The 16,358-nt window shown below is 37.2% G+C and overlaps 1 protein-coding gene across 1 annotated transcript in view; it reads left to right on the top strand.

Moving 5' to 3' along the window:
• LOC108876794 (RNA binding protein fox-1 homolog 3) overlaps window positions 1-16,358 on the top strand; it is a 266,422-nt gene that overhangs the window by 231,931 nt on the left and 18,133 nt on the right. Inside the window, exons 6-8 of the mRNA XM_018666526.2 lie at window positions 3,108-3,200; window positions 5,911-5,971; window positions 7,091-7,144. Of these exons, the coding sequence (XP_018522042.1) occupies window positions 3,108-3,200; window positions 5,911-5,971; window positions 7,091-7,144 (208 nt within the window). The remainder of the gene's footprint in view (window positions 1-3,107; window positions 3,201-5,910; window positions 5,972-7,090; window positions 7,145-16,358) is intronic.

Genomic DNA, 16,358 nt, shown 5'->3' with positions numbered 1-16,358 from the left:
ACTGATAGCAGCTGCGTTATGAGATCAGCTATACTGACATTTAAAAATAGTTAACACAGAAAAGATTTGAGGCACAATGGGTTATCATATTCAAGCATAGTCACAAAGCAACTAAACAAGCTGCAAACATGAATTCAGAACAGACGCTCTACTCCTGAAAAATTTCCATTATACAGTGAAACAGCGATGGGGTCGGGGTGCAGCCAGAACGCAATCCAAGACAGGTCCTGTGAGCATAGGAAGGGGATTGAGAGAGAACATTTAGACTGCGTTATGTAGCTAATGAAATGGACAAAAAAAAACACTAGTGTTTCTTAAACAAGTTCCAGGTCTCCACAGGGGTTTGAGAAACAGGACTCCTCTGTTCATCAAAACTCATGTCAGTAGCCAGAAATGATCTCAATTAGACAATGTACAGGGGACAATATAACCATAGACTGTAGAAAAAGACAAGACGGGCAACAGCTGGGTGGAGCTGAACGCCAGCCACCAAGGCCATGGGTTGTATCCTGATTTTTTTTTTCATGAACAGAAAACATTTTTTAAGAGGACTTCATAAACATCTTTCCCATCACCTTCCTCAGTCTGGGGCCACTAGATTTGTGATGCAAGACTGAAAAAGTGGCACTAAGGTGGAGAACTTTATTGACATCCATCAGCCTCCAAACAAACTCATCACATTTACCTGAAGACACCAAAGGAGGAACACTCAGGCATCATCTTAAATCTAGGTAGTGTGCATATCATTACACTCAAATTTTGTTTCCATCGGTGGGTTATTACACCAGTTTCATTTGAATGTGCATTATGTGCAAATTATGATTATTATATATCTTCGTCATGAAAGCTGCAGGGGATGCAGCAGCAGGGATATGACTGAACAGAACTAAATAAAAAATGAAAGCATTGAGTGGGTAAAAAATGCAGAAAAAATCTGGGGCACTAGTTTATTTACTTGATTTTAGGCATTATAGAATCACAGAATATTCCTATGATTTCCTCATGGGGACTTAGAACTTACATTCTTTTTGATTAACATTACCATGATATTTTATGTTATTCTTATGGTATTTCACTGTCATCAGTATTTTATAGCTTGTGGCCAGTGTAGCTTTACCTTCAGTTATCACTACTTTATCACTGTGAAACTAGAGGCCTGTATGTCTTTTGAAAGTATCATCTTTTCATACGAAGAGTTACACCTCCACTTTGGCCTCAACAATAAGCCTTAGCAGATACCACCTCAATGGGTGACAGTGAACAGGATGGAGCCAAATGGCTGAAAACTGTTTCTAAACAACTGTACTGTGGCTGTGGTGCTAGATGAGAGATTGAGAAACAAGTTTATCTTATCAACACAGAAACATATACAGTAGATAGATGGGGCTGCAGTCGAAAAGTCCTTTAGGCGTAGTAAGATTCTTAACTGAGTGATATGACCTGGTAGTATCAAAGTAGCAGCCATGATGAGAGCTGGTTGAATTTCCAAAATGTTAAGGAAAGGACCTTCAGTACTTCCTATCTAATTTCCTTTAGCTTAGGATACACTGGACCTTCCTTTATGAAAGAAAAGGAGAGAATCCTTTCCCTGAAGCTGCAGTGTTCAATGCACCACTGTAGTTTTACCACAGCAGACCCACAGACATGTAGAAACAGCAGAGGATTTATTATTTGCTTGTTATGAGGGACAAAAATGACATAAGAAAAAATAAATGCAAAATAAATATATTTGGTAGTGCAGAATGCTGTTTCTACATTTATTTATTTGTCTATTATTTATTTATTTATGTTTCTATTTTTATTTATTTGTCTATTATTTATTTATTTATGTTTCTATTTTTATTTATTTATTTCTACATTTATTTATTCATTCATTCATTTATTTATTTATACTTAATTTTTTTTGTCCCTCACACTCATCATTTGCTTCTGACACGATCCAAAACTTATAGACTTCTTTCAGACCTAGTTAAAAGTCATCATAAAGAATAAACATATTGAATTTGTAGTTATTATCATCATCATAACAAAATACTATGTACATATGTGTCATTTTAATGAGTTCACCCATTATGGAATGCCCTAAAAAACTACATTTTCTTATATATGAATATAATTTACTCTGGGCACTTGCAAAATTCATTATTTAACTATTATTTCAATGGCTCAACCGTCTCTCTTTTTTTTACAACAATATATATTTTGTTTTTACTTAATAGGAGTAATTGATGGTTAAATATACCCTATATTTAAATGAATATCTATTCTTAGGTGGCATGATTCTGTTTTGGACAGGAAGCCTTGCTTGATTTGTAGCTAACAGCACTGTAGTTGTCTTTCCATCACCCCTTATGAATTCTCCTTCACATCTTGTCTTGACTTCATGACATCTTCCATCTAGGTTAAGGAAGAAGGAGATTTTTTTTTTTTCGACCACAGCCAAGGTGTCATGAGCAAGCTGCATCCTGGGGCTCAGAGAGTTGGGACTGACTGATCCTGTGGAGATTGTAATCATATCGCACTTACCTGCTCTGCACACCAGCAGAGCAGCTGCACCTTACAATGCGCACACACATGCACGCGCGCGCGCACACACACACACACACACACACACACACGCGCGCGCGCACATCCCAAACTCTATTCTGTGTGCGGAGGCTTTCATTTGATCTGCTAATTCAGTTAGGTCCAGTTGTTTCTGTAACTGCCTGTGCAGCCTGTAGAGTGGATTCTGTAGTGCTAGAATGAACAGAGAATTTAAAAAAATCATGCACACATATACACACTGTGATGAGGTGATAATTTAATCTATACTGTACAATGTAATTTAGTATATGTATAATCAGAGTTCTTGTCTGTGGTTTGATGTCCTGTGTTCCCAACGTTCCTTACTCTAACTTAAGCTCTGTTTCTCATGTTTGTCTAACTAGCCTGATGTCTCTCTGGCCTCTGCCTCTAGATCTAGACCACCTCCTGACCTGCAGCTCTCTCATCAGTGCTTTGTGTCTTTTTCTTCTCTCTTCCTTTCCCCATTTGCTACATCATTTAATTTCTGGACTTCTTTCCTTTGTCGTTTGATTTTCAAACCCACCTCCTTGCCACTGCAGGGCTTTGGGTTTGTAACATTTGAAACGAGTGCAGATGCTGATCGTGCACGGGAGAAACTAAATGGTACAATCGTAGAAGGACGAAAAATAGAGGTGCCTTCCTTTTCATGTCTCTCCTTACTTCCTGTACCCCTTCTTCTTCTTTACTCCCCTCCTCCCCCTGACTCTCTCTTTCCTTTCTCTGCCACCTGATGTTTCCTGCAGTACTCTCTCCCCTCCTTTTCTTCCTACATCCATTTCTTCTCTCCCACCTGCCTGCTGCACCTTGACCACTGCATGCCGAACCCTGATCCGTAAGTGTGTGTGACAAAAAGAAAGACAGATCAATTCAATAATATGTGAGTGTTTTCCAGTGTTTTGTGGCATAAATGTTGAACTCTACTTTGCTCAAGCTGGATTTTGTCATGTGCGTTTGTGTCTGTGGCATGTGCGTGCAATGCAGTGGTTTTTTGATTTGAGTTAAATATCCCTTGGTTAAAATGAACTCCTTCCAAATGACAATCAGTGATCTGCCAGTGTGCCTCACACCTTGTTAAAACATGCTGCCATCAAACCTTAGCAGTCAGTGTCCCATTTTAATGTCACTATCCTCTTTCATGGAGAGCAAAATCTTTCCCTTCATTATTCCATTTTAACTCATTAGGGTTCATCTCACAGAGGAAAAGAAACAACCTGTCAAACCCATAAACTCGTTGCAGCAGCCCTGTCTCTTAGAAATTATGTCTATACACTAATGCTATGTTTTACCATTAACATCTTTGAAGAAATAGAAATGCTGCTGGCAAAAAGAAAAATGCATTGGTTTAGTTTAGATTTCAATAAAGTAAACACATAGTCTCTCATAGTCTCTCTCTATTTGTCAAATTCACTATGAGCAGATATTATATTGCAAGACCAAATAGTATTAGAAAACAAATTGGATACTGACATATTTACATTTGGCTTGGAAAATATGTTGACCAGCACTGTTTCCTCATGTCATGTTTCTGCTTAAGGGCTGTTTTAAAATGATTTAGTATTCTACTATGAAGTTATTAACAGAGATTAAATGTGTAAAATAAAGTGTGATCCAATGTTCACATCTAGATAGCAACAGGAGGCATAGCATTCAAATTAATGTAATACTAGGTGCACATGAAGGGTGGCACTGCAATGTTTTGCAACCTTCACTGTATTTTGTGGCTTTGCAAATCAACTCCCTCAATCAAAGTCACCTCACTTAGCCAAATATAGGTCTGTTTTAATCTCAAGCTTTTTACCTGCAAATCACCAAAAGCAGGCTGTTTGTATCAGAGCACAGAAGATGGATATAGGCTGTGCCACCACCATTCATTGATTATTCTAAGAAATGCATTGTGAAACAAGCACACCTACCAAAACTGGAGTTCATTTTTTTTTTTTCAAAAATTCAACTTCTTCTAAAATTAGACGTGTGTGACTTTGAACCCCAAACTGCAGTGTCTGTGTGTATTCATTACATTTTTTTTTTTATTTTGTTTGAAATTTCTCATTCACATTTTTTCTCCTTGAAATTTCTCACTTATTTGTCCTCCCATACAAAATGACCCCATAGGTTGTTTTTATTACAACACAGTTATGTTTTATCGGTAAACAACAGTGGTTATGCATGACAGTATCAGGTTTTTCACAAAATACCCCCCCAAAAAAATTCTTATGTTGAAGTGACCAAGACTGTAGTAATAATGATGGGAGCAAAGGCAGAAGTCAGGCAACATTTTTTTTTTTTTTTTTTTTTTTTTTTTTTTTGTTATATATAAATCCAAGCTCACCTGTATTTTTGTAATGAAATGTTTGACCACTGTAACTACGTTTGGAGTCTCTATGAGGATTGGGCACTGACATGAAAATAAAATGAAAAACAATACAAAATACAATACAGACAAGGTCCATGTACAAAGGAGGTCAGGATGACCTGATGGACTTTAACTTCTGTTCATGTCCTGTTTCCAAACAACAGTTAACATTAATACATTGATCTACTACCCTAACCATGTGTTTATTGTGGTAACAATGACAACAAATGTCCTCAAAATGTAACAAAGCACTAATTTGAACCCAAACCCTGATCTCTCTTTAAACCTAACCATCTTAGTTTTGTGCCCAACCAAACCTTTACTATAGCATTGTCACATCATACAAGAGTTGGTTATTTATTCAACAATGATATTGCACAGATTATCTGTGGCATATCTCCAGCTGCTGTAGGGGGTACTAATTCAGGAAATGCTCCTATGGGTCAGATTAGATAGATTAGATAGATACTTTATTAATCCGCACGGGAAATTTGCGGTTCCAGCAGCATCAACAGACTTAAGATAAAAGGTCGAAGGCATGCAATAAATACTGGGAATAATAATAATAAAAAAAAAACAGTGCTAATAAAAAACAGTGAAGAAACTTCAAGTCCAGTGCAAAGTCCAGTGCAAACAGAATGCCATATTTAAGGTGCATGGTGTACATAAATAGCAAAGCACACACGGAGCTGCTGAAATGGCTCCCACTCGCATCAGTGCCGGAAACTATCAGGGTTGTATCAGATGATAGGGATATATGACCTGCATGGCCATTTAGATTGGAGAAGTTGTTCTTGAATGTTATGTTGCTGTGCATCAGATGTTTGACTCGCTGCATGTAGCCTCTCTTGCTGAAACGCTAAAATTCCAGCATGGCATGGAGAGTAATTATTATGTTGATTACCCATGCTATGCACAATGTTTGCCCATTTGTGTGTGTGTGTGTGTGTGTATCTGCCTTACATTAATTTCTGTCCATCTGCTAACAGGTCAACAATGCCACAGCCAGAGTAATGACCAACAAAAAGGTGGCAAACCCTTACACAAACGGTGAGACTTAAGCATTATTTTCATATCTTCCAAGCTCCTTTGCATTATCTTCTAATTGCTGCTGTCCTATAATTTCCCCCACTCATATGCTTTCTTCTCCTAGTCATTTGTTTCACCCATTGTTCTCACTCTCTTATTTTCTTACCCATCATTTCATTTCACTAGCAGTATCAAACCTATTATTCAGACCTAGCAGTATCAGACCAATATTTATGAGAAGTAAATCATTATAGTCTATTTCTAGCCACTGAGTTTGCACTTTGAATGGAAGTGAAACCAAAAGCTGTATATGGAAGCACATTCTTGCCTTCAGAGAGTTGTTCACATTTGATTAATGAAATCAATATTTGTCAGAGGAAGTCGATTTGGTTTGAAATATCACACAAATAGCCAAGTAAAATCTTTTCTTACTGGGGTAAAGGGAAAAGGGCAGGCAGGGGTGTGGAGGGGTTGTTAAAGCAGGGAGACAGAGAATTTGGAAGATGGACGCGAGAGTGAATGGGTAAATGAAAATAGGCAATAAAAAGAGCCAGAAGTCATTCATGGAGTCATTCATGGATGAACAAGGGAGGGAATTAAATAGCCAGTCAAACACCCACACACACATGCACTCAAATGCACACTTTATCTGTCTGAGAGAGAGAATCAGCCCTGAAGGGTTTTCCATTCATAACTATCATCAGGCCCCAAACCTCCACATACGCAAATACACACACACACACACCTATGTATGCAAGGAGAAGAAGAAGAAGCAGGAGCAGAAGGACAGGCCCCAGTTGGTTCCTAATTAAAAGTTCACTGATAAAACAATATGACACAATATTTAAAGACTGAGTGATCTTTGTGTGTGCTCAGTATCTGTCACACTGCTGTATCCAACAGTCAATGCGAGACTCCTAAATGTTTTATGGAAACACATATAACTATCAGCTAGCAAAGTTACTGCAAAATCCTTCAAAGCAACATCTGGAAATTTAGCATATTAAAGGCATACAGTATATCTCATTATTGGATGGACAAACATAGCACCAAAGACTGGTATTCTTATGTGAAGTTCATGCAGAAATGCTAACATCCACCCTCTGTGTGTGTGTGTGTGTGTGTGTGTCTCCTATACAGGCTGGAAGCTGAATCCAGTGGTTGGAGCAGTATATGGTCCTGAATTTTATGCAGGTAAAGAATCACTGAAGAAGATATATTATACTTTAGAATCATTAATGTTAAGCCTTTCCACACTTCCTTTTTCATCTTTATTTCCTTCCTTTTCTTTCCCACCATGCGATGTGTGAAAGACATATCAGGGTCCACACTGCATTGTCTCAACCCTGAAACTGTATGAATCTGTATATTCACACTGTAGGAAAAAAAAGTGTCACTTAGAAAAAAATTGAAAAAAAAATAAATTTGTCACTTAATTTTCCCTGAATGATCCCTTGTATTCAGTGAAAAATAACCTTAGTTTACCACATGCAGACATTCCTTGCAAATGAAATTTAAAAAATAATATGGTTGAACCAAAAATAAAATGATAGATTTTACTTTACTTTAAGTCCATGAAGCATGGGTACAGAGCAAACGTGAATAGAAGAGAAAGGCTGTGGGTGGCTTTTAGTCTAACTTTGTGCTCTGGCTGGTGTCAACAGTTCAGATTTAAGTTGTAGCAGCCAGGAGACATCTACTGCTCACAGGATCCAGCTGAGTAACCTGCTCCTTCTTGTGTAGTGAATGCAAATTTTCACCCTCTTTAACCATCCAAAAGCTCATATATTATGTCATTACCAAGGTGGTTCTTAGGTCTTAGCTAGCAACTCCAGCCACACTATCATGCTGAGAGCTATGCTAATGTTGTTAGCATAACAGGCTTCATGGCTTCTTGGCTTCATTTGATAGAAGTATTGAGACTGTCCACTCCCCTTAGCTGCTCTCCTTTTTGCTTATTAATGTGAAATCTGTTCATTCCCCACATCTGTCTCTTTTATATATCCTTCCCTGTTTTGCTGCTTTTCTGCCTCTGTCCCCTCTAAGGTAGAAAAGGGGAAAATTTCCAGTTTCCATGACTTTCCATGGGAAGTTAAGCTGGGTAATTTTTTAATATTCCAAGTTGGAAAGTTTCTATTGGAATTAACAGGAATAAATGGGAATTAACAGGAATTTAAGAGAATTAATTGGAAATTTGGATAATTTGTAAAAACTATATCATATGTAAACATTAACATTTGTTTTGTCATAAGATGATATGCATGCAAACTAATCTTAAATTTTAAAAATTACATTTTTGACTTTAATTACTTGTGAGTAGAATTTAAATGGATTCTTTAGCCTCATAAATTCAGTGAAATGGTGTTAGCTAGTTTACAATTAGCATTTGTGATTTGCCGGCTAGCTAGCTACTGTATAGACTTTAATACCATAGATCAAATATATTTACCCCAGTAATATCATCAAACCTTACTTGACTGGCTGTAATTCATGAGCTCAGATGCAGTACCATGGCTTCAATAGTCTAGATTCTAGAAATGATCTGTGCATGTGATGGAGGAGTGCACAGTGCATGCAGAGGGTGTGGCCTCAATAGCCCTGCAGTAAAAAGTTCAAAAGAATTTTACATTAGATCTGGTTGTTTTAACCAAGATTATGCTGCAAGATAATTTTTTTTCAATTATGTTTAAATTAAGAAGAAAAAATTTTGCAACCATAGTCCCTTTCAGCCCACCATCTATGCCTCAATCCACCAACCCAACCAAACAAGAAGTGTCTGCCTTCCTGTAATCCCAGTATCACCAGTCTCCTATTTATTACATCTATATACAATTTGCAACAATAAATACATTTTGCAGGAAACATAGTTGCAACTGGATTTCATTTTCTATTAACGTGTTGAGGAAATGTTTACACAAATATGAAGTGATACTGAACAAATCTGTAAAATGTTCTCTATTGACCTCTCAGTACAATATCAACTTCTAGTTGATATTGCATTATGCATTTTTCATCATTATGTTGAGACTCTCACAGCACTTGGTTAGGAGTAGGGATAGATGCTGGTTAATACCATAAATGTTCACAGTGACTTCTGACACTATACCATGTGTTTATTTGTATTTAACCAAAATTACCATCTTTTCCTAACCTTAACCAATGTGCATTTGTCACCTAAACCATAGACAGGACTGTGGATGCAAACCCAAGTCTGTTGTAGCATTTATGCTTGTTTGTGTGAGGATGTATGTTCATGCTGGCTGAGATATGCGATGACCTGCATATCCAAACCCTGAGAGCAGCAGCACATTTGCTAGGCAGAGCTGTTTACTTACTGTTGTAACTATGGTCTCTTTCAGTTGTCTTCCTCTCTTCTCTTCCTTCCTTTCCTCTCCCTTCCCTCTTCTTTCTTACATTCTCCACATTCTGGTCCATTCCCAAACAACATAATCAAGTATGAGCACACTTCTTTAGATTGTGACAGTGTGTCAATAACCTACAGTTCATTTATAATAAGGAATGTCAGCCCTTCTTAATTTGGCTTTGAATACACAGATATTTATCAAATTTTAGCCTGCAACAGGCAGATGAGTCAGACTTTCAATGCATCTGTTATTGTTATGATGTTATTTTGCTTCACATCTAAGGTAGTATTTACTGTGCTAAATTACTGTGACAAACAGGAAAGTTTTTTGTGGCCTTCCCTCAGATCTGTGCCCCAACACGATCCTGTCTATGAGCTCTGCAGGCAATTCCTTGGACCTCATGGCTTAGTTTTTGCTCTGTTATGCATTGTCAGCTTTGTTAGCCAGCTCTGGTCCTTACATGGATAGAAGTATTAGAAAACATACTTGCATGTGTACATGCAAGTGCGTAGAGCAGTCTTAAATGTACCTCTAAAGTTTGCCAATCCTAAACAACACCATATGCCTCCCTTTCTCCCAGGAGAAGGGAGAGATTGATGCATGGACAAAGGGGTGGGAAAAAAGTGAAAATCAACCATGCCTGTATTATCTCGATTTTTGTTTCTGTTTATACCTTCCTCTTCTCATTATATGAATCCTTCTGATGATTGAGATCTACAGGTATTCATTCACAGTGCAGTTTGTATCCATGACTCCACTTTGCATTTGTCCAGGTGTTCCTAATTCTCTCCCTTCCCTCACCTCTCTCTGCACTCCTTTCACCTCCATCCTATGAAAAATGAAAAAATCCCACCTGTAACCAAGAGTGCATGAGGTTAAGCCTTCTTCTGGAATAATTATGACTGCATTTAATCTATTTTGTAGAGGGAGTAAAACAGGATCTAAGGCAGGATGTAAGAGTGATGAATCACCCGTTTTTCAGATAGCTTTTCCTAGCACCCATCAGCTGAATCGGCCTCCATAAATCCTGGCCAGCTAACAGCGCACTCCATCTCCATTGCTGGGCTCAGCTACAAGTTTATTGTGTGCAAATCCCATTCATAGAAGTGACAGATGACCTCGACATGCGTCATGGGTGTGTATGCATGACCTCCACATGCATGAATGTTGTACATCTATACTTCCATGCAAGAATAAATGAGTTTCTTTAGTACATTCTCACTATGCACCAAAACAACCACACATTCATAGTTACACACAGGACCGAAATTATTGTAAAATACGAATGACACACATATTAAGTGCATCATTCCTGGATCTGTGTAAGTGTGACCAGGATTCTAATGGGATTTTTATAGTACAAGAAAGCATGTTCATAACAGAAACTTCAGACAGGGGAAGTATCAGTGACAGCAGCATGGCATGACGAAAGGTAACATTATTATTTGTAGTGAGTATCCGTGTATTTAAAGTAATTAAATTCAAAGGCCAACTTAAATTTATATTATGATATTAAATAAAATTTGTAGCATCAACAACTTTTAGTTTCCATAACTGAACATTGGACAATTTGTCTGTCCACTCACTCTACCCTCAAGTTCAAGTACTTTTTGTCTTATATCAGTATATCAGTGCCATTTATACAGCAATCAGTTTACTGCAGCACATGTGAACACATTCTCCAGTTCACTGCCATAACATGATTAAGGTAAATTTCTCCCAGAAATAATATTTATATACTACAAATTTGGATCGCCACATTGTAAAATGTCACTGCTGCCTGGATAATGTTGGCAAAGTTTGTCAATTGTGGGAAGTCCTGCATTTACTCTCCCTGGTGGAATTTATAGGGAGGTGGTTAGAGAGGATGGTGGGCGTACAAAGCACAACTTCGAAACTGTTAGGGATAAAATGAAATAGATTTCCAGTGGTTTGCAGATGTTTAAAGTATTCATATTTTCTAACTAGCCAGGCACCTTAATTGACAATGTTTCCTCATTGTACAGATAAAAAACATAATCTGGCAGCATTGTATTTATTATACCTGTATTTGTATTGCAAACTTCTAATATGTAAATGATTTATCAAAACCATTAACCATTGTCTGTAACCACTGTAATGAAACTGAACGTGTTGTTGACATTTCATAATAACATATTCCACAGAATTTATAGCTGTAGCTGTTAAAGCCATTTTGTACCAGAGTCAGCACAAATTCAATTCAATTTTATTTATATAGTACCACAGCAAAGGTTATCTCATGGCACTTTTCATATAGAGCAGGTCTAGACTGTACTTTATATTATATTTACAAAGAGAGACCCAACAGTGGCGACAGACAGAACCAGACTCAGGGTGGGCGGCCATCTGCCTCGACCAGTTGGGTTGAGAAAGACGGGGTTGGGGTAAAAAAGTAATAATTACAACAGTAGCAATAATACCAGTAGTAACACAAATAACAACAGCAGGTGTTGAGTGGGCTTGTAGGAGCAGCAGGAGGCCTGTCAACACAGATCAGACTCTACAGCTCCAGAGGCAGAAACAGCTGCAGAAAGAGACAGAGGACTTTTAAATGACAAATGGGAACTTATTAGCAGTGAGGCTTATTATTAACATACATGGAACTACAAACATGAAAAATTAAGGCCTGTCTCTCATAATCTATAATATAATTTGTTGAAGCTTAGTGAGTCCAGACCTCTTCTAATATTTTTTTAGTTTTTTGTTTTTTTATCAGTTTGCATGGCAGCCTTGGCCTATGTGCAGTGTGTGTGCATGAAAGACGAGAAAAGAGGTCTGTGTGTGTACATGTGTGTATATATGTGTTTGACTGACTGGATAAAATAGACTGCATGGGCTTGAAGGACAATGGGGGAAATGTAATACTGATTGATTGACTGTGTCCTAGACTGGGTATATGCCAAGCTGGATGAGTGTGTGTGTGTGTGTGTGTGTGTGTGTGTGCGCGCGCACGAGTGCAGATCTCATGGGAGAGTTGGTGTATGCACCTGAACACAACAAATAGGATTAAAATGCAAAATGCATATAAGAAAATAACAAGGCAAGTGGCTCAGGCCTTTTTAACATATGCTGAAAAATTTGCAGTTGGAAGGGCGAGATTAGATCAACTCTGGCCTTTGTGATATTGGCACCCCATCATTTTGTTCAAGGCCAACTGAGATTCCTGTCCACTATTGAACCCATCCTTTCTGAGTGAATCAATCCATACATACATTAGTACGACTTTAGTCATGCTGCTCAACATTTTCAGCCATTATTTGTATTGTGGCTGTAAAGTAAGATAAGGCTTTGTTGATTACAAACAAAACTTTGCAAACAACAAGATGTGTGAATGAAACATACTGAAATGTATCATTCTTCATGCATTTTCTGCATTCAAGATTCGGTATCTTTTATTCTGTGAAATAAGATAATACAATCATCTGAGTGACAATTATGAAAATGATAGGTAATGAAAGAATGATAGAAGTATAGAAATATTATGATATGCTGTATGTACTGTATGCATGTAGACTTTTTGATTTTCCAAGTTAGACACACCATGTTCTATCCTTGTACTGGAATTGAGGTGTGATTCATTAAACATAGTGAGGCCTACAAACACAAACACACACACACACACACAGCTGCAAAGATTATCACATATAAATATACATACTAACTGAGTGGCATTGCAAGATCGTTGCTGCGACATTCTTTTCACAACAATATACATTGTGGGAACGTCACTTTATGTCATAGCAACTTACAAAGTGAAATTCCAGAGTGTTGTCATCAGAACATCATTTGAAACGCTGTTGCTACACCGTGCCACTTTCTATTTTGCTCATTCCATACTATGAAAAACTATCCTTGCTCACCTCAACTAGTACAGTACCGTCAAAATACACACAGGGAACATAATATATTAATATAATATATTATGCCTTTTGAATACCACAGTACATTTCTGAATTTAATGTTAATCTGTGAAATATAATAGCTTAAAATCATGCACTAAATATTTAATGGCTTCATTCAGTGGAATTTGTGTAACAAAAAAAAATGTCAGAGACTTGGCGTTTCTTTGGTTAATATTCTGTATATTATTGAATGCGAAACTGTAACCGAATTTGGAACATAAAGTGAACGTTTGAAAGGTGGATTCAATTAACAACAGTCACTGTCATCAGTCTGTGGAGCCATGGGTCTATGTGCTGCCTCAATCTAAGGAATGAAGTTTCAAAGAAAAAAGTACATGTTTTTCTTAGTCATGCACTTTTCACAATCTGTAGGACAATGTCTGATAATAGCAAAAATATTACAATACAATAATTATAAATACCTGTCTTGTGACTTTTTGAAGAGCATGCTTAAGGACCTCCATGAATTGAACTTCTACATCCTTCTCCACAGCTCCAGCATCTGAGGAGAGAACATGAATAAAATTCACTGGAGCACACAGACAGCTCATATATACATACAAGGTTTAATAAGTATTAATACCTGAGTGCCTGAAATGTGTTGTTCTAAAATGGGGGATTAACCTTGTAAAAATACTTAATTGGCAGGGTGTCATGTGGTCTTCCCCCATATTTCTACGTAATTCAAAACAAATTTCCAGATCTAAGCTAACCACACTAGACTGCAAACTGACCACGTTACACTAATGGACTGATTACTACGGGACTTGTCACAATATAGATATAGTTCGATATAGACTTAATGAACTGACAAAGTATACAGAGTAGGATACATGCACAACAGTTTTAACATATTTTGACTCATTATTCAGACCACTGTTTCAGGCATGTTCAGTTTGTAGTCCACACCAGTGCGGTTGACAGTTTTTACACTAGCACACATGAACCGTTTTAATTGGGAAAACTTGTTTGGGTAAATTTGGGTGAAAATTTTATTTACATCACTGTCTCAGAACCTATGTTTACACTCAGTTGTAAATTGTAAAACAGTTCAAAAAGCCAAAAAATAAATAAATAAATAAATAAAATTAAGCATATTCTGACATATCTGTGCAAAGATGCAACATAGCAATAACGTGTAAAGTACAGAAAACGTTGTGCAGAGGACATTGAAAAGACATTGTAAAGTTCCACAGAAATAACAGTTGTGCTATAACATTTCGACGACGTAAGAACAACGTAAACAATGGTATGTTGTATCTGTACTGTTGTAGTGATGTCATAACCACATCACAAATAAAACATCACAATTTCAACATTGCCAGGATATTATGTGTTTGTAGGGATGACAGTTCTTTTGTCCTTAACATAAATTAACAGTTCTCACACACCACCTACATCACCAGATAAGGTCTGCATGTATGTATGTATGCAGCCTTGGAATGTACTCTGTGTAATACTTTGTGTATCGGTGGACATTGTTTATTTTATGGGCCTGCTGGCTGTCAAGAGGACCTGCCATGATTCAAGGGTCATTACAGAACTGCTGTAGAAGTGGACTGTGTGCTGGCTGTATGGCATATTAATGCTGTTGTCTGACTAGTTAGGGTAGGCAGAGGCAGAAACAACAGAAAGTAGAGAATTTCCATAACCCCACAGAGAGGGAGACAGATGGATGGAGGGGTGAGAGGATGAGACAGAGAGAGCATTTTGGTCTCTGAACACTTGCAGTGGAGCACGTTGTGCTTCTTTCTGCAGCTACAGACAGTAGTTGTAGTCACTAGTCATCCATATCTGGGGTCTCTCTGAGGTCTGAAAGTGATACAGTATATTTGGATTTTAATTCAGCTCTTTTTGAGGCATTCATCTATATCTGTTGGAGTCTACAGCTCACAGCCCATCATTGTAAAAGGTGTTATATTCTACTCCTACAACTTGTCTGTTATATAAAAGTCCTAACACTGAGTGTCAGGACTTACACATAATAGACAATTTTGAGTCTTTCTATGTAAAATGACTGGACTGTGCACCAACTCAAGTATATTGATGCTAGCTGATTGGAAACAGTGATAGAAATCCCTTCATTAATCTGTAAGAGTTTCATGTCATTGTTTTAAACAGTTATGCTGAAGACGTTGAAATGCTGAATTCCTGATTCCTTGTTGCAGATATCCATAATATGAACCGTATATTACTCTGACATGAAGGGATTGGAGGATAGTCACATGTATTAGACGCAACTACTTTCACATGTCTGTGGAAAGGTTAATAAAGTTTGATCATGTTAAATGTGAAAATACCTTTTAATCACCTCACAAAAAACAGTTTCAGGTCATTCATTTAATTTCAAAGAGCACAGAAAACAACTCTGAAGACTTATGATTTCGTAATCCAGTAAATGGATTATACATCTTCACTGTGAACAGGAACAATTCTATTTTAAATAATTGTGACAGAATACTAATATAGAATACTAATCATTTTGAAGAAAACTCATGATTCCATAGAGAAGACCACTAGACTTTCCACTCTCTGCTTCTCTCATTTCTGCACCTCCATCTCTAAAACAACATTTTTAATCAGTAGTTCTCTGCTAGCTACTGCAGAAAATTAAAAATAACTGTATGCAGCATTGTGTTTATATTAAATGGCAGGTCAATCAAGAATCATTGACTGATACTTTTATGAATATGCATTTTGGGAGGATGTCAAAGTCTTTTTGTATTTTTTACACTAAAATTACAAGATACTTGAATTGAAAAAAAATTGATTGAAATTAAGTTTGACCATTTCGAAGCCAGTGCACTTGAAGTCAGTATTGGCCCCCAACTATTTTCCTGACAGTGTAGAGACAGGTTTTAAAGCAGCAAATTCAAGGCAGTATAAAGGAATAGATAACTGAATAAATGAATAACAGTCTAACTGAAAACTTTATTTTTGGTGTCTGGTCAAATCTTTCTGGTGTAGGGGGATCTAGCAAGGGGATCTCATGGATTCATTGTTAAGATATTTAAAATCATGTGTATTATTCTAGCTTTGCTACACTCCTTGTACCAATATCAATTGGGTCTTCCAAATGTGGAGTGGTACTTACATAGGATAGCACAGCACAGAGTTAAC

This window comes from Lates calcarifer, unplaced genomic scaffold (assembly GCF_001640805.2).
Source record: "Lates calcarifer isolate ASB-BC8 unplaced genomic scaffold, TLL_Latcal_v3 _unitig_5784_quiver_486, whole genome shotgun sequence".
In the NCBI taxonomy this organism is placed as follows: domain Eukaryota; kingdom Metazoa; phylum Chordata; class Actinopteri; family Centropomidae; genus Lates; species Lates calcarifer.
Note: the sequence above shows the minus strand (reverse complement) of the source record. Positions and strands in the feature narration are given on the sequence as shown.